At 54.7% G+C, this 23,044-nt stretch overlaps 1 protein-coding gene across 1 annotated transcript in view; it reads right to left on the reverse strand.

The window, feature by feature from the left end:
- Positions 1-752: 752 nt before the first annotated feature.
- The window catches only part of WSCD2 (WSC domain containing 2), a 40,318-nt gene continuing 18,026 nt past the window's right edge, over positions 753-23,044 (reverse strand). Inside the window, 8 exon segments of the mRNA XM_068163361.1 lie at positions 753-2,877; positions 8,335-8,535; positions 11,001-11,165; positions 12,978-13,152; positions 15,751-15,872; positions 16,444-16,504; positions 16,506-16,629; positions 18,737-18,851. Coding sequence (XP_068019462.1) covers positions 2,525-2,877; positions 8,335-8,535; positions 11,001-11,165; positions 12,978-13,152; positions 15,751-15,872; positions 16,444-16,504; positions 16,506-16,629; positions 18,737-18,851 — 1,316 coding nt within the window. The 3' untranslated portion in view covers positions 753-2,524.

The following is a 23,044-nucleotide window of genomic DNA, read 5'->3' on the forward strand; positions in this document are numbered from 1 at the left end:
GGGGGGTTGGAACTAGCTGATCCTTGTGGTCCCTTCCAACCCTGACTGATTCTATGATCAGGACAACCCCAGGTGTTGACCCAGGCTGAGGATGAAGGGTGGGAGAGCTGGGCATGGTGCAGCCCTGTGTGGTCCCAGCCTAGAGCCAGCCATGCCCTGGGATGATCCCCAGCAGTGTGGGTAGCAGGGGCAGCAGGGGGAGGAGAACTGAGAAAGTTTGAGTTGTTCAGCCTGGAGAAGAGAAGGCTCCAGGGACACCTTCTGGTGGCCTTTCCAAGCTTAAAGGAGCCAGTCAGAAAGCTGGGGGCAGGCTTTTGGGCAGGGTCTGATGTGACAGGCCAAGGGGTGGTGGTTTGGAACTAAGAGGGGGAGATGAAGACTGGAGAGAAGGAAGAACAGTTTGATACTGAGTGTGGTAAGAGCCTGGTCCAGGTTGCCCAGAGAGGTGGGAGGTGCCCCATCCATGGTAGCATTGCAGGTCAGGTTGGTTTGGGCTCTGAACAACCTGCTCTAGATGCAGATATCCCTGCTGACTGCAGGGGAGTTGGATTGGATGAGCTTTAGAGGTCCTTTCCCACCCAAACCAGTCTGACTCTTTGGTTCTAGGGAGGAGTAATGTTGATGTGACTCTAACAACGGGGGGAGAGGAGCCACCCACCCCCTCCCACCTCCTGGAGGACATCCAGCCCAGCCCAGGACATCCAGGGTGAGGGGTGCTTGGAACAGCCCCACAAAGACACAGGGAGGCAGAATAGCAACAAAAACTCTCCTTTAATAGCTGGATTGACCTGAGGATTTGTTCTGACCGAGGTAGGCAGCCCCAGGGCCACCCCAAGCAAAGGAGCAGGGGGGCAGCTCCGCTCCCGCTGCCGGGACAGGGCTCAGCCGTGCCCTTGGGAAACCTCCAGCCATTTCTCCAGGGAAGGGTCAAAAAGAGGGACAGCAGCTTCCCTAGGAACACATTCACCCACCTCTGTGCAAAGAAATGGGGACCAAGAGCCTCCTCCCCCCAGCCCTGGCCTGGCTGCCGGCCTCCAGCCGCACGCAGGTTAGAAAAATAGATTGTATGAAAACTCTCCTTTTGAGGGTTGTTTTTCCCCTCTTTAACTTCCCTCCCCCCCTGGAATTTTCTTCTCTCTCCTTGACTCTAGATCGAGGGGTGTCTCTAGCTTTCCACCCTGTGGTTCTACCAAGATCAAGAGTTAAAAGCCAGCCGTCGGACATCTAAACCCTAGAAAAAGGCTGCGGACGATATATGGCTTCTGCACCTACATCCGAAGGGGGCTTGCAGGGCGGGGGGAGGGAAGGGAGCTCGGGTGTTTTTGGCAAAGGCAGGGCAGGGATGGGCCTGGAGGGTGACACAGGGCGGGGGACGCGGCAGGGGACCACATGCAGCTCTGCACAAAGCCAGCCGGGTGAGGGACGTCTCCCCGAGGCGCACGGAGAACCTTTGGTTTCGCTTTGCTCAGCGGCAGGCAGGGGGTGCGGGCAGCGGGAGGGTCCCGTGGTGGGGACGTGGGCAGGATTCAGCTGAAGGACACCAGAAAGCTCAGCCCCACCCTTTGCCCAGGGGGTTGATGTAGCTGAGCTGCAGCATATGGCCCCCCAAAACTGCTCCTAGGGGCGGGGGGCGCTCTTTTGGCTCATCAGCTTTTGACACGAGCTTGTGCGTCCCATGAGCTCTTCAGTCCAGGCTCAACGTCCTCCACTGGAGCATCACCCACGTGCAGGGGGGTGGCTCCCCCCTACAGCCCCCATGAGTGGGGGTCATGGACCCCCCCCCCCCCCCGGGGCACTGGGGCTGGAGCAGCAAACATTGCCCAGTGCTGTGACTGGGGACACCAGCTTCACCCTAGGGACCCTCCTGTCCCTAAGCTTAGGGAAGGTGCCCACGAAGTGCCTGGGGGGGACACAGCCCCCTCACGTGGAGGCATTGCTCTCCCCAGTGCAGCCTTCCCCCTTTCCATAACCTCCAACTGGGGTACATGGAACCCTCCCCCACACAGTGCCAACGGCCCCCAGTCTCTCCTCCCTTGGGAGGGTTGGTGGGCTCCATCCAAGGATGGGCTGGCCAAAGAGTGAAGGGATGTGGGGATACCAACCCCAGGTAGCTCAGCTGCCATGGCTCCAGGGCATGGTGCCAGGTGAGTGCCTCAAGCACGGCATGAGCACCACAGCATCCCCACTAACCAGCCTGGAGGGGCACGACTAACCCATTGCATTGCCGAGGAGGGCTACAGGAGAGGGATGGAGCAGCAAGCCCCTGGTGGGAAGGCACCCACAGCCCCTCAGTGGCACCACCATGCCCGGGTCAGCGTTGGCATCGGCCAAGCAAGCTCAGCAATGGCTGGGACCGTTCGTTGGTCATGCAGGGAGTTGATCAACAGCTAATAGCAGCAGATGGAGAAGTAAAAGAAGAACCACCCACTGGGTGGAAGAAGGCAGAGGCTGGCCGGACCAAGCCCTTCTTCACCAGGCAGGGTCGAGTCCCCACGCCCACCCCCCCACCCCCCGCCTCTCACCATCATCTCGGGTAGTAATCGTCTGGCACCCCCGAGAGGTTGCGGAGCTTCAGCGCCGTGTCCACGGTTCTGATGTAGCCGCTGATCATCTTCCTCATCTCGGGGGTGTAAGGGTCGTACTCCAGCTTCCTCAGCCCCGACCGCTTGAAGTTGCCGTCCTTCTGCCCCTCCACGCACAGCAGCCTGTCCTGGCAGGCAGCGATGCCCAGCAGCCCCACCATGCGCTGCAGCTGGACAAAGAGGTCCCTCTTCAGGTCCTCGAAGTGAACCACCAGCACCTTCTTGCCGTAGCGGAGCCAGTCCAAGGTGTGAGTCGCCCACCAGGGCGCGTAGTTGGCCACGAACTCCGGCCACTCTGCAACCACAGAAAGCCAGGGAGGGGGTGGGGGTGGGCAGGGACCTCTGGGGAGCCCCTGGTCTGACTAGGTGGAGGAGAGGATCATAGAATTGTTAGGGGTAGAAGGGACCTCAAGGATCATCTAGTTCCAACCCCCCTGCCATGGGCAGGGACACCCCACACTAGATCAGGCTGGCCAGAGCCTCATCCAGCCTGGGCTTAAACACCTCCAGGGATGGGGCCTCAACCACCTCCCTGGGCAACCTGTGCCAGTCTCTCACCACCCTCATGGGGAACAACTTCTTCCTAACATCCAATCTGAATCTACCCATTTCTAGTTTTGCTCCATTCCCCCACTCCTGTCACTCCCTGACAGCCTCAAAAGTCCCTCCCCAGCTTTCTTGGAGCCCCCTTCAGATACTGGAAGGCCACAATTAGGTCTCCTCGGAGCCTTCTCCTCTCCAGACTGAACAGCCCCAACTCCCTTAGTCTGTCCTCATAGGAGAGGTGCTCCTGCCCTCTGCTCATCCTCATGGCCCTTCTCTGGACACCTTCCAGCACCTCCAGATCCTTTCTGTAACAGAGGCTCCAGCCCTGGATGCAGTACTCCAGCTGGGGTCTCACCAGAGCAGAGCAGAGGGGGAGAATCACCTTCCCCAACCTGCTGGCTGTGCTTCTCTTGATGCAGCCCAGGATGTGATTAGCTTTCTGGGCTGCAAGTGGATGTGGTTAGCAGGTGTCCCCCCTCCCACCCCATGTCCTCCATCTCCCTCTTCATCCCCCCCTCCACCTCCCATTGAAGGCCTTCAATTATCCCTCTTGCCAATTGATCCTCCCCCTGAAAGTCCTCTGATCAAAGGGATCATCACAGACTCTCCTGGTTGGAAAATCATGGAGTCCAACCATACCCTAACAGCTCCCTGTACACACCTGTCAGACCACATCCCTAAGCTCCTTATCTAAATGTCTTTAAAACACCTCAGAGATGCTGACTCCACCACTGCCCTGGCTACCCCGTGCCAGTGTCTGTGACCTTTGGAGTCAAGAAATGGTTCCTCATGTCCAGTCCAACCCAAACCTCTCCTGGTGCAACTTGAGGCCATTTCCTCTCCTCCTATCAGCTGTTCCTTGGGAGAAGAGGCCAGCCCCAACCTGGCTCCAACCTCCTTTCAGGGAGTTGTAGTGAGCCAGAAGGTCTTCCCTCAACCTCCTCTTCTCCAGGCTGAACAGCCCCAGCTCCCTCAGCTGCTCCTCCCCAGACCCTTCCCCTGCTTAGTATCATAGTGTCATTCAGGGTTGGAAGGGACCACAAGGATCAGCTAGTTCCAACCCCCCTGCCATGGGCAGGGACACCCCACACTAGATCAGCCTGGCCAGAGCCTCATCCAGCCTGGGCTTAAACACCTCCAGGGACAGGGCCTCGACCAAGCTTTGCTGTCCTTCTCTGGACCTGCTGTCCACAAATTGTCCTGTCTCATGAAACATCAATCAGAAGCCTCAACTCCCTCAAGGGTGCTGGGCACATCCATCTCGTGGTGCACAGGGTACCTGCTCCTCCCTCTTACCCTCCCCCCAGGCACCACTTCCTGATTAACAGCTGGGTTGTGGTTAATTCCCTGCAGAACCATTAAACCCAGGCTGTTTCATTATGCAGCTGCAGGACAATTCACCTTCTGTAATCACATCACATAAACCTTTGCTTTGGAACCACTCCAGGGAGAGCATAAAATTAATGTCATGGAACCAAATGGGGGGTTCGTGGTGCCCATGGCCTCTCTCTGGGCTCAGTGGAGGGGGAGGAGAAGGAAAATCATCCCCACCCCAGCACCAGCAGCTGTAGACTGGGGGGAGGGAAAGGATTTTGATCCAAAATTGCCCCAGAATTGGATCCTGGAAGAAGGAGATGGTTTGGAGAGGTAGGATGCAGGGAGTTGGGAAGGCTGAGGAGGTTCTTGGGAGAGGGAAATGGTTTGGAGAGGTGGGCTGCAGGGAGTAGGGAGGGCTGGGGAGGTTTCTAGGGGAACAAAATGGTTTGGTTAGGTGGGATGTAGGGAGCAGGGAAGGCTAGAGAGGTTTCTAGGGGAACAAAATGGTTTGTAGAGGTGGGATGTAGGGAGTAGGGAGGGCTGGGAAGGTTTCTAGGAGACTAAAATGGTTTGTAGAGGTGGGATGTAAGGAGCAGGGAAGGTTGGGGAGGTTTCTAGGAGAACAAAATGGTTTGGAGAGGTGGGATGTAGGGAGTAGGGAAGGCTGGGAAGGTTTCTAGGAGACCAAAATGGTTTAGAGAGGTGGGATGTAGGGAGTAGGGAAGGCTGGGAAGGTTTCTAGGAGACCAAAATGGTTTGGAGAGGTGGGATGTAGGGAGTAGGGAAGGCTGGGGAGGGTCCTAGAAGGAAAATGTTTGGAGCCATGGTCTGCAGGAAGCAGGGAGGGCTGAGGAGGATCCTGGGAGAAAGAAATGGTTTGGAGCCATGGGCTGCAGTGAGCAGGGAAGGCTGGGGTTGGGGACCCCCATCCCCCACCTCAATTACTCCCCTTTAGTCAGTTCTTTTTTGTCCCCTGGATGATTATTTAATGGAGTGTTAATTGCTAACCTGGCACAAATCAACCCTCCCCACTGAGCAGCTGCTTCCCATGCTGGTGGGAGGAAGGGTGGGTGATGGTCCTCACAAGGACCCCAAGGCTTCAAGGTTGGGGTCCTCCAAGGGATGAGCCCCACCATGGGATCAGTGGAATGGTGCTCCCCAGCCCCTCCCTGGTGCCAAACCACAGCTCTCACCAACCCTCCCAGCCTGCTCAAGCCCCGGAGCCATGGAAAATCTCCATCCTTCCAGGTAAGCTGTTCCAATGGTTAATTAACCTGACAATTAACTCCTCAGCTAATTACACCCTACATCCTCTGGAAAGAATTGGGGGTGTGTCCAAATCAGATCATCCTGGGGCGGAGGGAAGAGCCTCCTTCCCCCAACCTTCCCTTTGCCTCAGGGCTATGAGGTGTGGGATGGACAAGGAGGGGATTTTGAACCGGGAAAGCTGGGTGGGGAGGGGGCTCCAGCAAAGACTCCATCCTCCATCGCCCCTCCTGCCTCTACTTGCAGTTGTGCCTTTGGGGGCAGCAGGGAGAGGTGAAGTCTAGCACCTGACTGGTACCCCAGCACGGTGGGCACAGTGCCAGCCCCTGGAAGCCCCCAGCCCTCTCAGCAGCACTGCTGGCAGGAGTGGTGGCAGCCACCATCCCCTCCCCGCGGCCGCGGTGGTGGCAGGGTGGCATTTCCGTGTGCCCAGCTGCTCTGAGCCACCCCCATCCCCAGGCTCAGGCAGAGAGGGTGGAGGCTCGTTAATTAGAGCAATTTACAAATTGCTGTTGTGGAACTGACTTCATTGGAAAGAGTTAAAATATTTAGCTTGATTGAACATCTGCTACCCTTCACTCGGAGTTTATTTAAGGCCAGCTCTCGCTGCTGTGTGCCTGGGTTGCTTTATCACCATGTGCTTGTGGTGCTGGGGACAACCCAGCCCTGCCCTCCCCACTGCCCCTGCCCTGTTGAAAACAGTGGGGAGGAATGTCCCACTGCTGCCACAGAATGGTTCTGGTTGGGAAAGACCTCTAAGATCATCCAGTCCAGCCATGAACCAAGCACTGCCATGGCCCTCACACCACTATCCCATGGCCCTCAGCACTACATCTCCATGGTTTTGAAGCCCCTCCAGGGATGGGGACTCCACCACTGCCTTGGGTAGCCTGGGACAGGCCTTGACAACCCTCAAGGGGAAGAACTTGTTCCTCATGGCCAACCTAAACCTCCCCTGGGCAACCTGAGGCTGTTTCCTCTTGTCCTATCCCTTGTTCCTTGGGAGAAGGGACTGATACCCACCTGGCTCCAACCTCCTTTCAGGGAGTTGTTGAGAGCCTTCCCTCAGCCTTCTTTTCTCCAGGCTGAACAACCCCAGTTGCCTCAGCCACTCCTCACCAGACCTATTCTCCAGATCCTTCACCAGCTTCAAAGCCCTTCTCTGCACCTGCTTTAGCAGAGTCCTTCTGGGAATGAGGGATCCAGAGCTGAAGCCAGTACTTGAGATGTGGCCTCACCGGTGAAAGTAAAGGGGTACAATCCCTGCCCTGGTCCTGCTGGCCACACTGTTACTCATACAAAAGGGTTTCTCCACAGTTTGGATCCTTCAGCTCCTGCCCACTCCACCTATCCTCTCCTTTTTGGCATTAGGCTGCTCTAAGATTCATATCCCTAGGCACTGCCACCTCTTTTAGGAAGAAGTTCTATACAGAAAGAGTGATTGCGCTATGGAATGTGCTGCCTGGGGAGGTGGTGGAGTCGCCGTCATTGGAGGTGTTCAGGAGGAGACTTGATGGGGTGCTTGGTGCCATGGGTTAGCTGTTTGGGTGGGTTGGATTGGTTGATGGGTTGGACACGATGATCTTGAAGGTCTCTTCCAACCTGGTTTGGTTTATTCTAATTCTAATAAAGAGTTTATTTTTATTCTAATTCTCTCTGCTGCTGCTTTTGTGAGCCAACACAGCACCGAACAGCTGAGCATCTCTGCTTGTCCAACTTGTCCCATCCCATCCAGGCAGCAGCCTTCCATAGAATCAATAAGGTTGGAAAAGAATCAATAAGGTTGGAAAAGACCTCAGAGATCAAGTCCAACCTATCACCCAACACCTCACGCCTACTAAACCATGGCTTCAAGTGCCACATGAAACCCCTTTTGGAACACCTCCAGGGATGGTCACTCCACCACCTCCCTGGGCAGCACATTCCAGTGGCTAACAACTCTCTCTGGAAAGAACTTTCTCCTCACCTCCAGCCTAAACCTCCCCTGGTACAGCTTGAGACTGTGTCCTCTTGTTCTGGTGCTGCTTGCCTGAGAGAAGAGACCACCCCCCACCTGGCTACAACCTCCCTTCAGGTAGTTGCAGAGAGCAAGAAGGTCTGCCCTGAGCCTCCTCTTCCCCAGGCTAAGCAACCCCAGCTCCCTCAGCCTCTCCTCATAGGACTGTGCTCCAGACCTCTCCTCAGCCTTTGGCCAAGCCAGGTCACACCAGCTGCAAAGCCCAGGAGATGTTCCTTCACAACAAGGGGATCACAAAGAGGTGGCAGAGCCCAGGCTTCCCCAACAGGGCCCAGGCTGGAGCTCCACTGGGCTTTAAGAACATCTTCATAGCGCTGCTGGCCAGACAGGAGCTTGCCCAGCTGGGTGGCACGGGGGCAGGGCAGGAGCAGGGCAGGGCGAGAGCAGAGCAGGAGCAGGGCAGGGTGGGAGCAGGGCGGGAGCAGGGCGGGAGCAGGGCGAGAGCAGGGCGTGGGCAGGGCGGGAGCAGGGCGGGAGCAGGGCGTGGGCAGGGCGAGAGCAGAGCGGGAGCAGGAAGTGGGCAGGGCGGGGGCAGGGCGGGGGCAGGGCGGGGGCAGGGCGAGAGCAGAGCGGGAGCAGGGCGTGGGCAGGGCGGGGGCAGCCTACCTTTGCCCTTCCAGTGGGCGTGGGAGGCGAAGCCGATGTGGCCTCCGTACTTGCGGTTGAACTCGGCCATCAGAGCCTTGTAGGGGTTGCGGATGAGCAGGATGGCAGAGTCGAAGGACTCGATCTCCTTCTGGCCGCTCTCGTGGGTCTTGATGCAGATCGTCCTCCCGCTGCGCCAGTGGTCCCTCTCGCCCTTGAACCCTGCGGGGCACAGCCAGGCAGGGCTGCTGCGCATCCAGACCAGCAAACTCAGCCGGGGGAGGAGGCAGGGGGTGGGTTGGGTGAAAGCAGCTGGGGCTTGAAGCAGACTGAATAACCAAAGCTGAGGTGGGGAAAGGGAAGGATGGAGGGGGGGGTTGGGTGAAAGGAGCTGGGGCTTGAAGCAGACTGAATAACCAAAGCTGAGATGGGGAAAGGGAAGGATGGAGGGGGGGGTTGAGTGAAAGGAGCTGGGGCTTGAAGCAGACTGAATAACCAAAGCTGAGATGGGGAAAGGGAAGGATGGAGGGGGGGGTTGAGTGAAAGGAGCTGGGGCTTGAAGCAGACTGAATAACCAAAGCTGAGATGGGGAAGGATGGAGAGGATCAGTTGGGTGAAAGCAGCTGGGGCTTGAAGTAGACCAAATAAGCAAAGCTGAGCTGGGGAAGGGGAAGGATGGAGGGGATGGGTTGGATGAAAGCAGCTGGGACTTTTAGTAGACCAATAACCAAAGCTGAAATGGGGAAGGAAAAGGATGGAGGGGATGGATTGGATGAAAGCAGCTGGGGCTTGAAGTAGACCAAATAAGCAAAGCTGAGCTGGGGAAGGGGAAGGAAGGAGAGGATAGGTTGGGTGAAAGCAGCTGGGGCTTTTAGTAGACCAATAACCAAAGCTGAAATGGAGAAGGAAAAGGATGGAAGGGATGGGTTGGATGAAAGCAGTTGGGGCTTGAAGTAGACCAAATAACCAAAGCTGAGCTGGGGAAGGATGGAGAGGATCAGTTGGATGAAAGCAGCTGGGGCCTGAAGTAGACTTTGTGTCCCTCCCTATGTGGAAATAATTTCTTTCCCCAAGCTATGAGTCACCTAAGATTCATTTCTGAGAGGGTGGGAAGCAGGGAGGGAGTCTGAGCAGGGCTGTCTCCTCCCTAGCCATGCTCAGGTGGCTTCTCAGCAATGTGGTCTGCAACAGCCTGATGTTGTCTAGCTTGGCTTTTCCCCAGGGCAGAACACATTGGCAGGAGAGCTGCACTGAGGTAACTTATGCTTGTCTTGGGTGGTCAAGAACATATTTCTGTAGCTCTGATCTCCTTAGGCACAGCACTTAAACCCTCCCCATAAATTAAGAAGCATAAAAGCTTCAGAGTGGACTCTCAGCCAGTTTGCTGATCCTACCAAACCAGGAGGAGTGGCTGAGACCCCACTGGGCTGTGCTGCCATCCAGCAAGACCTGAACAGGCTGGAGAACTGGGTGAGAGGAACCTCATGAAGTTCAGGTCCTGCACCTGGGTAGGAGTAACTCCCTGCACCAGTACAGGTGAGGGGTGCTGGAAAGCAGCTCTGCAAAGAAGGACTTGGGAGTGCTGATGGACAACAAGGTGCCCATGGGCCAGCAATGTGCCCTCCTGTCCAGAAGGCAAAGATCTCCTGGGATGCATGAAGAATTGTGTGATCAGCAGGTCAAGGGAGGTTCTCCTCCCCCTCTCCTCTGCCTTACTGAGGCCCACTTCTAGCTCCCCATCTCGAGAGACAGGGAACTACTGGAGAGAGTCCAGTGGAGGCTAGGAAGTTGCTGAGGGGCCAGGAGCATCTCTGTGAGGAGGAAAGACAGAGCCCTGGGGCTGTTGAGCCTGAAGAGGAGCAGCCCCAGAGGAGATCTACTTAATGCTCAGCAAGAGCTAAAGGAACTGTGGAGGGCAATAGGATGGGGCCAGACTCTTGTCAGTTGTGTCCAGGGACAGGACAAGGGGCAACAGGCACAAGCTGGAACCCAGGAGGTTCCATCTGGACAGGAGGAGAAACTCCTTTGGTGTGAGGGTGCTGGAACCCTGAAGCAGGCTGCCCAGAGAGGTTGTGTAGTCTCCTCTGGAGAGATTCCAAACCCACCTGGACATCCTGAGCAAGCTGCTGTGGGTGACCCTTATTTAGCAAGAAGTTTGGAGTGGATGCTCTCCAGAGGTCCCTTCCAGCTTCTGCCATGCTGGGATTGTGAGATTCATGCTCGTGGAGCTTCTGATGAGCCCAGTGATGCCATGGAGAGGCTCCATGTCATGCAGCACTGCCCCTCACGTTCTGTGCACTGAGTATCAGGGCTGAGCCCAGCATCTCTCCCAGCCCAGACACCATCCAAGCTACCCAGGAAGGTCACCCTGGTGGGTCTGAGCTGAGGTGAGAGCTGAGCTGCAAGGAGCTGTATGGCATCAATTAGTGATGTGTCATTAGCTGTCTGCAGCCAGGCTGTGCAGCATGGGAACTTGATGCTTCATCTCCCAGTTGCCTGGATACCTCAGCCCAGAATAAACACAGAGCCCACACTCGGGTGGATGAGCAAAACCTCCCAGCCCAAACCATCCCACGGAGCAGCACCAGGCGTACCCAGCTCTGTCCTCCCCCTTCCTGAAGGCCCAAGGGATAGCACCAAGACTTTCTCCCAGCACAGGTGGCACCAGCAACGAACCCTTCTCTCACCTTTGTTGTAGAGAGAGCCATCAAAGTAGTAGCTGCCAGTGTAGAAGCCAGTGGCCAGCTCGATCAGGTGCCGTGCCCACGTGTTGCCAGCACCGGGGAAGCTGGCCAGGGCCACCAGCTGCTTGGCACGGGTTGGGAGAAACCTTCTGTCCATGCAGCGGTTGTCTGCAGTGAGAAGCACCCAAGACACATCAGGAATGCAGCATGGGAATGTGTTTTCCCTACAGAGAGATCCCACTTCCCTACAGCTGCTGGGAAGATGCTGGGCAGGGTGCGAGGAAGTGGCTGCCACAGGGCAAGGCATACTGCTAGAGCACCCGGGGGCAGCCCAAAGAGTCTTCATCATAGAATCATCATTGAGGTCCCTTCCAACCTGAGCCATTCTGAGATCATCTACTCCAACCTCTCAACTAGACTCAGCTGCTCAAGGCCTCATCCAACCTGGCCTTGGACACCCCCAGGGAGGAGGCAGCCGCAGCCACCCTAGACAACCCATTCCAGAGTCTCACCACCCTCCTTCTGAAGAAGTTCTTCCTAAGCTCCAGTCTGACCCTTCTCTCCCTCAGCTTCAAGCCATTCCTCCTTGTCCTGTCTCTAGACACCTTCATGAGCAGTCCCTCTGCAGCCTTCCTGGAGGATCTCTTCAGATATTGGAAGGCAGCTCTAGAGTCCCCCTGGAGTCTTCTCTTCATTTCCAAGTAAACCATTTAAATTTATTTGTATTCCAGGTCTATGAAGACTCCAAAGAGTCCTGAACACTCCAGAAAGTCCTAAGCACCCCAAAAAGTCTTAAGAGGAGGGCAGGAGATGCTCTGCATTGTGGTTGGGAGACAGTGAATTATACAGATGCATCTGCCAAGCAACTTCCTGCTTTTTGTTCAGATCAGTGAATCCAAGAGTGGTTCCATCATGGCCCCAGCATCCCAAGAGGGATCATGTTGAGGATGAGGTGCTCTGAGGGAAAGCCACCTTCAAGTGGGTTCTTCTTTGCTCCATTCAGCCCCTTCCTCTCCCAGTAACAGGTTTCTCCCTTGGCCTGTGCCTTGAAAGCCAGGGAGATGTGGTGCTGAGGGGCATGGTGTGGTGGTGACCTGGCAGTGGTGGGTTAGTGGTTGGCCTTGATGGACTCCACCTTAGAGATCTTTTCCCACTGAAACAATTCTGTGATTCTATGATCCCCCCGCCTCCCTGAAAGTGCTCAAAGCCAGGTTGGGTGAGGGGCACTGAGCCTCCTGGTTCAGTGGAAAGTGTCTCTGCCCATGGCAAGGGGGTTGGAACTAGATGAGCTTTAAGGTCCCACCCCAACCCAAACCATCCTGGGATTCTATCATCTTCAAGGTCTCCTCCAAACAAAATGATTCCATGATTCCCTGTTCCCATCAGTCCCACCACTGAGACCTGCCAGGTGCTGATGGACAGAACCCCTCTTTGCACAGCCTTTTGAGGACTTTCTGCCTGGTCACAAAGGTTTCCCCCCCCGAGTTTTGCTCCTGGAAGCCTGTCCCTGTCCCTTCCATCTGGCAAAGCCCCAGCAGGTTCACCAGCTGGCTGCAGGCTCTGGTTTGCCTGGGGACAAGGAGGGACAAGGAGGGACGCTGCCAGAGGCAGATGGCCGACTGCTGTCTCCTGCAGCTGTGCCAGGCAGCAATTAAAACTGTTCAGGAGGGGCTTGGTTTCCCAGGAAATTAAAATAAAGAGGAATTTTTAATGAAGGATGCTGCAAGATGCTCACTGGGCTGCTCCCAGTGCCTGGGAAGGGGTTGGGAAACGGGTGCTGGCACGACACCGGAGTGGTCCCAGGAGGTGTTCCAGACACGCGTGGCCATGGCACGTTGGGGCATGGTTTAATGCCCATGGTGGGCTTTGATGGTTGAACTCAGTGATCTCAGAAGGCTTTTCCAACCCCAACCATTCTGTGATTCCTGCCCCCCCACCCCAAGCCCAGCAGCAAGTAGGGTGAGGCCGGTGCCAGCTCACCTTGCACTTGGGTCTGGTAGACCAGGAGGTACTCGGCGGTGCCACAGCTCTCGAACTCCTCACCAGCGCATTTCTGGGCACAGAGCTGCTCATCCTCACGCTCATGCAGGGTGAAGAGGGTGGTGGGGAAACCACAGAGGCAGGAGGTCCCAGCCAGGGCTGACAATGGGTACTCCTGTGGGGGTGAGCAGAGGGTGGGCAGCTGGTGGCACCATCCCCATTTCCCTTTGGCAAACCCTTCCTCTGCTCCTCGCATCCGTCCTCACCACCCATGGGGCATGTTTTAATGGCCATGGTGGTCTTAGGCTGAAGGCTGGGCTTAATCTGAAAGGTCTCTTCCAACCAAAACAAATCTGTGACCCCACTGTGGAGCATAGGCCAGCTGGCAGCATCCTTTGAGCAGGCTGGAGGAAGCTTCACAGCACAGAGAAAAGCCACAACAATCAGAGTGCTTTATTTCCCTGTTCATTCCCCCCCCCCAGAATGAACTAATGAGGGTTGATCAATGAGCCCTGGAATCGTTCAAGGCCAGGTTGGATGGGGCTCTGAGAAACCTGATCTACTGGGAGGTGTCCCTGCCCTTGGCAGGGAATTAGGTGATCTTGAAGGTCCCTTCCAAGCCAAACCATTCTATGATTCTTGATGGTTGGACTTAACGATCTTAGAATCACAGAACTGTTTTGGTTGGAAAAGACTTCTGTGATCCCAGCTGGATTCAGCATCCTTCTATGTTCCCAGCTGGATTCAGCATCCTTCTAACTGGATTCAGCACTCTTCACCTTGGATTCAGCATCCCTCAAGCTGGCTGCACAAGCAGCTCCTTGCAGACACCCAAACCCACCCAAGCCCTGACTTTCCCACGGCACAGCTGGTGCACCAGTGCCCCCAGGAGAGCTTTGTCACCCACAGTGAGGTTACTAGGAGCCATCACACAGCCCATGGCAGCCTCACTGCAGTTTCCAAGCCTGAAATTATGAGACTCATTTGGTGGCTGACAGGTGATTTACAACCAGGAGCTGGGTGAATCAAGGGGCTCTGGTTATTTACACCTCCCACCTCCAACCTCTCCCAGCAGCGATGGGAAATTGGAGGCTGGGATAGAGCAGCTGCTTGTATTTTGCTGATGTGAGGCTTCCTCACCATCCTCTGCTAGAGGCATCACGAAGGCAGAACAGGACTGTCCCTGCCTGCTGGCCTTTTTCCTCCTCTGCCTGGCAATTTACCTAAATTTAATTACTAAATACAAATTGCTTAGGATAGGATAGGATAGGATAGGATAGGATAGGATAGGATAGGATAGGATAGGATAGGATAGGATAGGATAGGATAGGATAGGATAGGATAGGATAGGATAGGATAGGATAGGATAGGATAGGATATACCAGACCAGGTTGGAAGAGACCTTCAAGATCATTGCATCCAATCCATCATCCAACACCACCTAATCACTAAACCATGGCACCAAGCTCCCCATCAAGTCTCCTCCTAAACACCTCCAGTGATGGTGACTCCACCACCTCCCTGGGCAGCACATTCCAATGGCAAACAACTCTCTCTGGGAAGAACTTTCTCCTCACCTCCAGCCTAAACTTCCCCTGGCACAGCTTGAGACTGTGTCCTCTTGTTCTGGTGCTGGCTGCCTGGGAGATGAGACCAGCCCCCTCCTGGCTACAACCTCCCTTCTGGTAGGTGTAGAGAGCAATAAGGTCACCCCTGAGCCTCCTCTTCTCCAGGCTAAGCAACCCCAGCTCCCTCAGCCTCTCTTCATAGGGCTTGTACAGCATCCCTAGACCACAGCAGGACCCTGCAATGCTCCTGCCCAAACTTCTCTTTGGGGGTGGCTGCTGCTTGATGAGGCGGGTCAAAGCCATGAGGAGTGAGCAGGGCAGGCATTGGGTGCTGTCCTTTGGGGACATGTGGTCCAGACCAGAAAAGCATCCACGTGATCCTTTGTCACTAGGAGATAGATAATTATGACACTAAATCAGATTAAAAATTTACCCAGTGTGACCCTGTCTGATGATGATTTAGATGATTAATCTCCCTGCACCAGGGAAGGTCAGGGGTTGACCTTCTGGAAAGCAGCTCTGGAGGTGCTGGTGGACAAGTTCACCATGAGTGAACCAAGAAGGCCAGTGGTCTCCTGGGCTGTGTGAAGAGGAGTGTGGTCAGCAGGTCAAGGGAGGTTCTCCTCCTGCTCTATTCTGCCTTACTGAGGCCACATCTGAAGTGTTTGGTCCAGTTGTGGGTCCCCAGTTCCAGAGAGACAGGGAACTGCTGGACAGAGTCCAGTGGAGGCTACAGAGATGTTGAGGGACCTGGAGCATCTCTGTGAAGGGGAAAGGCTGAGAGCCCTGGGGCTGTTGAGCCTGGAGAAGAGCAGCCCCAGAGGGGATCTGCTCAATGCTCAGCAAGAGCTACAGGAATTATGGGAGGCAAGAGGATGGGGACAGAGTCTTGTCAGTGGTGCCCAGTGATGGGACAAGAGACAATGGGCACAAAGTGGAACCCAGGAGGTTCCATCTGAACAGGAGGAGAAGCTTCTTTGATGTGACAGTGCCAGAGCCTTGGAGCAGGCTGCCCAGAGAGGTTGTGGAATCTCCTCTGGAGTGATTCCAAACCCACCTGGACATTCTGGGCAAGCTGCTGTGGGTGCCTCTGATTTAGCAGGAGGGTTGGACTGAACGATCCCCAGAGGTCCCTTCCAACTCCTGTTATGCTGGGATTGTGTGATTAAGCTTTTGACCTGCACCCCTTTGGCTCCCCCTGGTACCTTCTCAGTGCAGAAATCCACACACTTGTCCACTGACATGTTGAGCATGAGCTGGCTGACGGGCAGGGCGATGGAGATGTTGTCTGGCCTGCGGAAGCACCCCCGGAATATTGCACTGCCATCTGCAAGGGAGAGAGACCACAGCACTGAGAGCCATGCTGGGCCAGCCCTGAGGAGCAGGGGCTGCACCCTTCAAACCATGCCACTGCCACTCCCAAACACCCCAGGCTCAAGAGCAAGAAGCTCCGCACACCCCCAGTGTATCCGTTCAACACGCTCTTCTCCAGCCACCCATTGGTACAGCAGCTGCTTTTCCCCAGCTCTTGTCAGCCTCTCACCCTGAAAGGTCTCATCCCAGGTCCTCCCCCACCCAAGCACCCTCAGCCCCTCCCCATGGTGGTCATTCAAGCAAGTACCTGGAGGTGGGAGCACTGAACCCCACCCTCCCTCCTTCCCATTGCCTGGGGACAAGGAAAACAAAGCAGCAGATAAGAGTAGAGTGCTGCCTCAGGTCCCTGGGGATCCCTGAGACCATTTCAGGTCAGGCTGTGGGGCTGTGAGCTCTAGGTACAGATGTCCCTGCTGACCTCAGGTTGGACGAGCTTGAGAGGTCCCTTCCCACCCAACCCAGTCTGTGATTCATTCTGCGCTTTGGGGGCTGAGCTGCGGGCCCCGGGGCCGCCACCAGCTTACACCTCCTGGCCGACTCCTGGGCGAGCTCCAGGCGGTAGATGGAGAGGCGGTTGACCCCCCCCACAGGTGTTGGTCCTCTCGCCCTTGCAGAGCATGTTGCACTCGGTCTCGCTGGCGTTGGGCGCCTGCACCTTGTGCCCGCAGTAGCACTCGGCACCGAACTCCAGCCCTGCGTAGAGGTAGCCCCTGGGGAGAAGAGGATGAGGAGGGATCAGAGCATCCCTGGGCAGCCACCCAGCTTTGTGTGGGTTTGGCAGAGAGCATTCCCGCTGCAGCCAGATCACATCCAGCAGTGGAAGCAGCATCCTAAGTATGCACTGTTGAATTCTATTCCATTCCATTCTATCCCATCCCATCCCTATTCTATTCTATTCCATTCCATTCTATCCCAATCATCTCTATCTCAATCATCTCTATCTCTATCTCTATCTCTATCTCTATCTCTATCTCTATCTCTATCTCTATCTCTATCTCTATCTATTCTATCCTATCCTATCCCATCCCTATTCTATTCCATTCTATCCCATCCCTATTCCATTCTATCCCATCCCTATTCCATTCTATCTCTATTCCATTCTATCTCTATTCTATCTCTATTCTATTCTATTCTATTCTATTCTATTCTATTCTATTCTATTCTATTCTATTCTATTCTATTCTATTCTATTCTATTCTATTCTATCCCATTCTATCCCATTCTATCCCACCCCATTCCTATTCTATCCCATTCCATTCTATCCCATTCCATTCCTTTTCCATTCTATCCCATCCCATTACATCCTGTCTTCTTCCATTCCTTTCTAGTCTATCCCATTCCATTCCATTCCATCCCATCCCTTTCCATCCCATCCCTCTCTATCCTGTTCTGTTCTATCCCATTCCATCCTATCCTTTCATTCCACTCTATCCCATTCCATTCTATCTTATCCCATTCCAACCTCTCCATCCTAGGCAGCCAGCAGCAGAACAAGAGGACACAGTCTCAAGCTGTGCCAGGGGAGGTTCAGGCTGGATGTTAGGAAGAAGTTCTCCATAGAAAGAGAGATTGGCCATTGGAATGTGCTGCCCAGGGAGGTGGTGGAGTCCCCATCCCTGGAGGTGTTTAAGAAGAGCCTGGATGAGGCACTTGGTGCCATGGTTTAGTTGATTAGATGGTGTTGTGTGTTAGGTTGGACTTGATGATCTCTGAGTTCTTTTCCAACCTGGTTAATGCTATTCTTCTCTTCTCTTCTCTTCTCTTCTCTTCTCTTCTCTTCTCTTCTCTTCTCTTCTCTTCTCTTCTCTTCTCTTCTCTTCTCTTCTCTTCTCTTCTCTTCTCTTCTCTTCTCTTCTCTTCTCTTCTCTTCTCTTCTCTTCTCTTCTCTTCTCTTCTCTTCTCTTCTCTTCTCTTCTCTTCTCTTCTCTTCTCTTCTCTTCTCTTCTCTTCTCTTCTCTTCCCTTCCCTTCCCTTCCCTTCCCTTCCCTTCCCTTCCCTTCCCTTCCCTTCTCTTCTCTTCCATTAGATCCCATCCTATTCTACCTTATCCCTTTCTATTCTATTCCATTCTATCCTGTCCTACCCTATCCCATTCTATCCTGTTGCATCCCATCTTTTGCAGCCATGTCCCCAGGTGCCAAGGGATGCTGCATGGCTGGGTTTCAGCACTCAGGGTATCTGGAACCACAAATTGCCATCAGTGCTGCACACCCCACCAGTACTGACCACAATGAGGGGACATCCTTTGTGTAATGCTGGGGAGAGAAGAGGAAGAGAGTGAGAGAGAGGAGGAGAAGAAGAAGAAGAAGAAAGAGCGAGAGAGAGGAGGAGATGAAGAAGAAAGAGTGAGAGAGAGGAGGAGAAGAAGGAGTGAGAGAGGAGGAGGAGAAGAAGAAGAAAGAGGGAGAGAGAGGAGGAGATGAAGAAGAAAGAGTGAGAGAGAGGAGGAGAAGAAAGAGTGAGAGAGAGGAGGAGAAGAAGAAGAAAGAGTGAGAGAGAGGAGGAGATGAAGAAGAAAGAGCGAGAGAGAGGAGGAGAAGAAAGTGAGAGAGAGGAGAAGAAGAAAGAGTGAGAGAGAGGAGGAGAAGAAGAAAGAGTGAGAGAGAGGAGGAGAAGAAGAAGAAAGAGAGAAAAGAGAGAGAGAAGAAGAAGAAGAACGAGAGAGAGAAAAGAGAGAGAGAAGAAGAAAGAAAGAAAGAGAAGGTGGGAGGAAGGGGAGGGGAGCAGCCAGAGCAGGGAAATGTGTCAGCAGAGAAAGGCCGTGGGTGTGCGGGGAAGGCTGGCTGGCTGGAGCCGCGGTGCCGGTCGCCTGCCTACCGCTCGGCGCAGTTGTCCTGGCAACGGAAGACCGTCATCTTCTTGTAGTCGAAGAAGGAGACGCCGCGCAGCGTCCGCTGGCGGGTGTCGTCCACGTAGCAGCCGATGTACCTTGCTGGCAGAGGGGAAGAGAAATGGGGGTTACAAACAGCTGGGCTGAACCCGTCCCTTCCCACGCCCCTGTTGGGATCTCCACCCCCCTCTCCTCCTCTCACCCCCCCCTCAATATGGGTGCAGTTGTTTGCTTTTGGAATGCTGCTCCACAAGGTGCAAGGCAGCCCTGAAAATCATAGAACTGTCAGGGTTGGAAGGGACCTCAAGAATCAGCCAGTCCCAACCCCCCTGCCATGGCCAGGGACACCTCACACTACAGCAGGTTGCTCACAGCCACATCCAGCCTGGCTGCAAACACCTCTGGGGATGAGGCTTCCACCACCTCCCTGGGTAACCTGTGCCAGTCTCTCACCACCCTCATGGGGAAGAACTTCTTCCTAACATCCAACCTAAATCTACCCACTTGTAGTTTTGTTCCATCCCCCCTCAGTCCTATCACTACCTGACATCCTGAAAAGTCCCTCCCCAGCTTTCTTGTAGCCCCCTGCAGATACTGAATGACCATAGGTCTCCTCAGAGCCTTCTCTTCTCCAGACTGAACAGCCCCAACTCCCTCAGTATGTCTCCATAGGAGAAAATGAATAGGTGGGTAAAGCCCAAGGACACCTACTATGGATAGACAAGGGGTTGTGGCTCTGCATCCTTCTACCATCTTCCTTCACACCTACCTCAAAACTGAGCAAAGTAGCCCCAAATGTGGTCTAAAAGCCCATCTCCTTCCCACCAACTTCATAACTGAGCCAAGCAGCCCCAGATATGCTCTAAACCCTCATCTCCTTCCACATCAACGTCAAAACTGAGCCAAGCAGCCCCAAATAAGATCTTAACAGATCTGCTCTGCTCACAGAACATCTTCTGCAGGATGCAAAGCCTGTCCTATAGACCCTGGAGCCTGTGTGGTGGCCATTCCCCCTTGTCCTGTCTGCACAGCCCAGACCCCACCAGCATGGCAAACCAGGTTCTCCAAGCTAGCCTGGAGGAAGGTGGAGGAGAAAGGCTGAAAGAAATGTGCCTGATAGAGCTTTCCCCCCCCACCACCATGAGTCATAACAAATTGCTCCCAATTACTTGCAGCACAGGATGGCATTTCCACAGCACTGAGCAGGTTTTGGCAGGTCAGCTCAGCTCAGCCTGGTGGGGACAGACCTAAGTGGTGTGGGATTACTCCAGAGGTTGGCAGGGAGCTGGTGAGTGATGTGCATCCTCAGTCCACTGCTCCTGACATATGAGAGCTGCAACTCATTAGGAAGGCAGCTGGAATTATTAGGGGGATATGAGGAAGTGAAGAGATGGAGGAGTGAGCGCTGAGGAGATGCTGGAAGGCACATGGTGGGGTTAGGAAGGGGCTGCTGGAGGGTGCTGAGTTGGTGAGAAGATGACCTGCCCCAGCATGAAGCCTTCACAGAGCTAAGAGGAATTTCATAGAATGGTTTGGGTTGGAAGGGGTCTTAAAGATCATCTAGTTCCAACCCCCTGCCTTTGGCAGGGACACCTTCCACTAGACCAGGTTGCACAAGACCCCATCCAGCCTGGCCTTGAACACCTCCAGGGAGGGGGCATCCATGACCTCCCTGGACAACCTGTTCCAGCATCTTACCACCCTCACTGGAAAGAATTTCTTCCTAATCTCTAGTCTAAATCCCCCCTCTTCCAGCTTAAAGGCATCACCCCCCATCCTCTCACTACAAGCCCTTGTAAAGTGTCCCTCCCCAGATTTCTTGCAGCCCCCTTCAGGTACTGGAAGGCTGCTCTAAGGTCTCCCTAGAGCCTTCTGTTCTGCAGGCTGAACACCCCCAGCTCTCCCAGCCTGTCCCCATAGGGGAGGTGCTCCATTTTGAAGCATGTTGGGAACCTGTAGTGTGAGCTGACACAGATCCAGCCATGGAGAAGCATTAAACTCCTCAAAGGTCTCAATCTCCTCACCATCACGCTGGGGAGCTTGCAAGAAGCTCACGTGATGTGCCCTCCAGCTCCCATGAACTGCTGCCCAAGTTGAGGCTTCTCATGAAACATTAAAAAGGGAGAGGAGGATGCTGCCAGACCACCTAGGAGAAGATAAGCCAGCAAAGCCCAAGCCCAGCACCCCTTATCATAGAACCAACAAGGTTGGAAAAGACCTCAAAGATCATCAAGGCCAACCTGTCACCCAACACCTCATGACTACTAGACCATGGCACCCAGTGCCATGTCCAGTCCCCTCTTGAACACCTCCAGGGATGGGGACTCCACCACCTCCCTGGGCAGCACATGCCAATGGCTAACAACTCTCCCTGGAAAGAGCTTTCTCCTCACCTCCAGCCTAAACTTCCCCTGGTGCAGCTTGAGACTGTGTCCTCTTGTTCTGCTGCTGGTTGCCTGGCAGAAGAGACCAACCCCCACCTGGCTACAACCTCCCTTCAGGTAGTTGCAGAGAGCAATTAGGTCTCCCCTGAGCCTCCTCCCCACCCCTCGCAGCCCCCCCCCCCACGGCCAGGCACGGAGAGGCGAGGGTGCCAGCAGAGGTTACTGGTGGTGGGCACGTTGCATGTGGGCAGGGAGAGGAGCAGTGCTCGGGGTTTCTGTGGTGAGTGACAGCTCGTGCTCGCCGAGCATCTGGCGAGGGTTCGCCGGGTGTCAGTTCGCATTAAGGGAGCCAGGCGGCCACAGGCGCCTCGGGGAGGCTCCCGGAGACCCTTCCGTCTGAGGGCACCACGGGAAAATCCCTTCTCACCTCCTGCCAGCATGACAAAGCCCCTCCAGCACCACCAGCCGTTTCCTGTCCTGCTTCCAAGCCTGGAGTGCCCATGAGCACAAACCTGCCAAGGAGGAGCTCCCCCCACCATGCCCCAGGAGCAGCTCTGGTTGAGGGGGACCAAGCCTGGCTGAGCGTGGTGGCTCCTGCGAAGCCCACAGTTTGCCACGGGGTTGGGGGTTCCTGCTTCTCTCTGAGCCACACACCTCCAGCTCCTTCAAGGGTTGATGCTTCTAGATCTTGATCCTCATGGAATTGCATGTGCCAAATCCCACAGGGCAATTTCTGAGCTCACAAAACAGGGCTCCCCAAGGACCTCCATCTCCCCTCCAGATATTTATAGAGTCATAGAATTGTTAGGGTTGGAAGGGACCTCAAGGATCATCTAGTTCCAAACCCCCTGCCATGGGCATGGACACCTCACACTGGATCAAGTTATTCAGAGTCACATCCAGCCCAGCCTGAAATCCCTCCAGGGATGAGGCTTCTACCACCTCCCTGAGCAACCTATTCCAGGGTCTCACCACCATCACAGTGAAGAATTTCATGCTAATTTCACCCACCCTGGGCCTCAGGAGAGAAGAGCTAGCAGCAACAGGCAGAGAAGAGCCCAACAGCCTCTTAACTGCAGCAGTTCTTCACTACAAGGCTGGTGGAACACTGGAAGAGGTCTCTGCTGACTGCAGTGGGGTTGGACTAGATGAGTTTTAAAGGTCCCTTCCAACCCAAACCAGTTTGTGATTGGATGATCCTATGATCTGGACATCTCTCCAGCAGTGTCTAGAATCACAGAATCATCTAGGTTGGAAAAGACCTCAAAGATCATCAAGGCCAACCATAAACCCAACACTGCCAAGAAACCCTAGCAGCTTTCACAGCAACTAAAGAAGGACATTGAGGCTCTTGAAGGTGTCCAGAGAAGGGCAACAAAGCTGGGGAGGGGCCTGGAGCACAGCTCTGTGAGGAGAGGCTGAGGGAGCTGGGGTTGCTTAGCCTGGAGAAGAGGAGGCTCAGGGGAGACCTTACTGTCTACAACTACCTGAAGGGAGGTTGCAGCCAGGTGGGGGTTGGTCTCTTCTCCCAGGCACCCAGCACCAGAACAAGAGGACACAGTCTCAAGCTGCGCCAGGGGAAGTTTAGTCTGGAGGTGAGGAGAAAGTTCTTCCCAGAGAGAGTTGTTAGTCATTGGAATGTGCTGCCCAGGGAGGTGGTGGAGTCCCCATCCCTGGAGGCGTTCAAGAGGGGATTGGATGTGGCACTTGGTGCCATGGTAGTAGTCATGAGGTGTTGGGTGCCAGGTTGGACTTTATGAACTCTGAGGTCTCTTCCAACCTTGGTGATTCTGTGATTCTAAAGGTGTGAGGTGCTCAGTCACCAGGGGGCACAAGATGTGTTTGGGTGAGGTTTGTGGGCACTGGGTGCTCCTGGGTGCCAGCAAGAGAGGCAATGGAGCTGAACAACCA

This window comes from Melanerpes formicivorus, unplaced genomic scaffold (genome assembly GCF_026170545.1).
Source record: "Melanerpes formicivorus ecotype bairdi unplaced genomic scaffold, bMelFor1.0.p_v2 SCAF_72, whole genome shotgun sequence".
Classification (NCBI taxonomy): domain Eukaryota; kingdom Metazoa; phylum Chordata; class Aves; order Piciformes; family Picidae; genus Melanerpes; species Melanerpes formicivorus.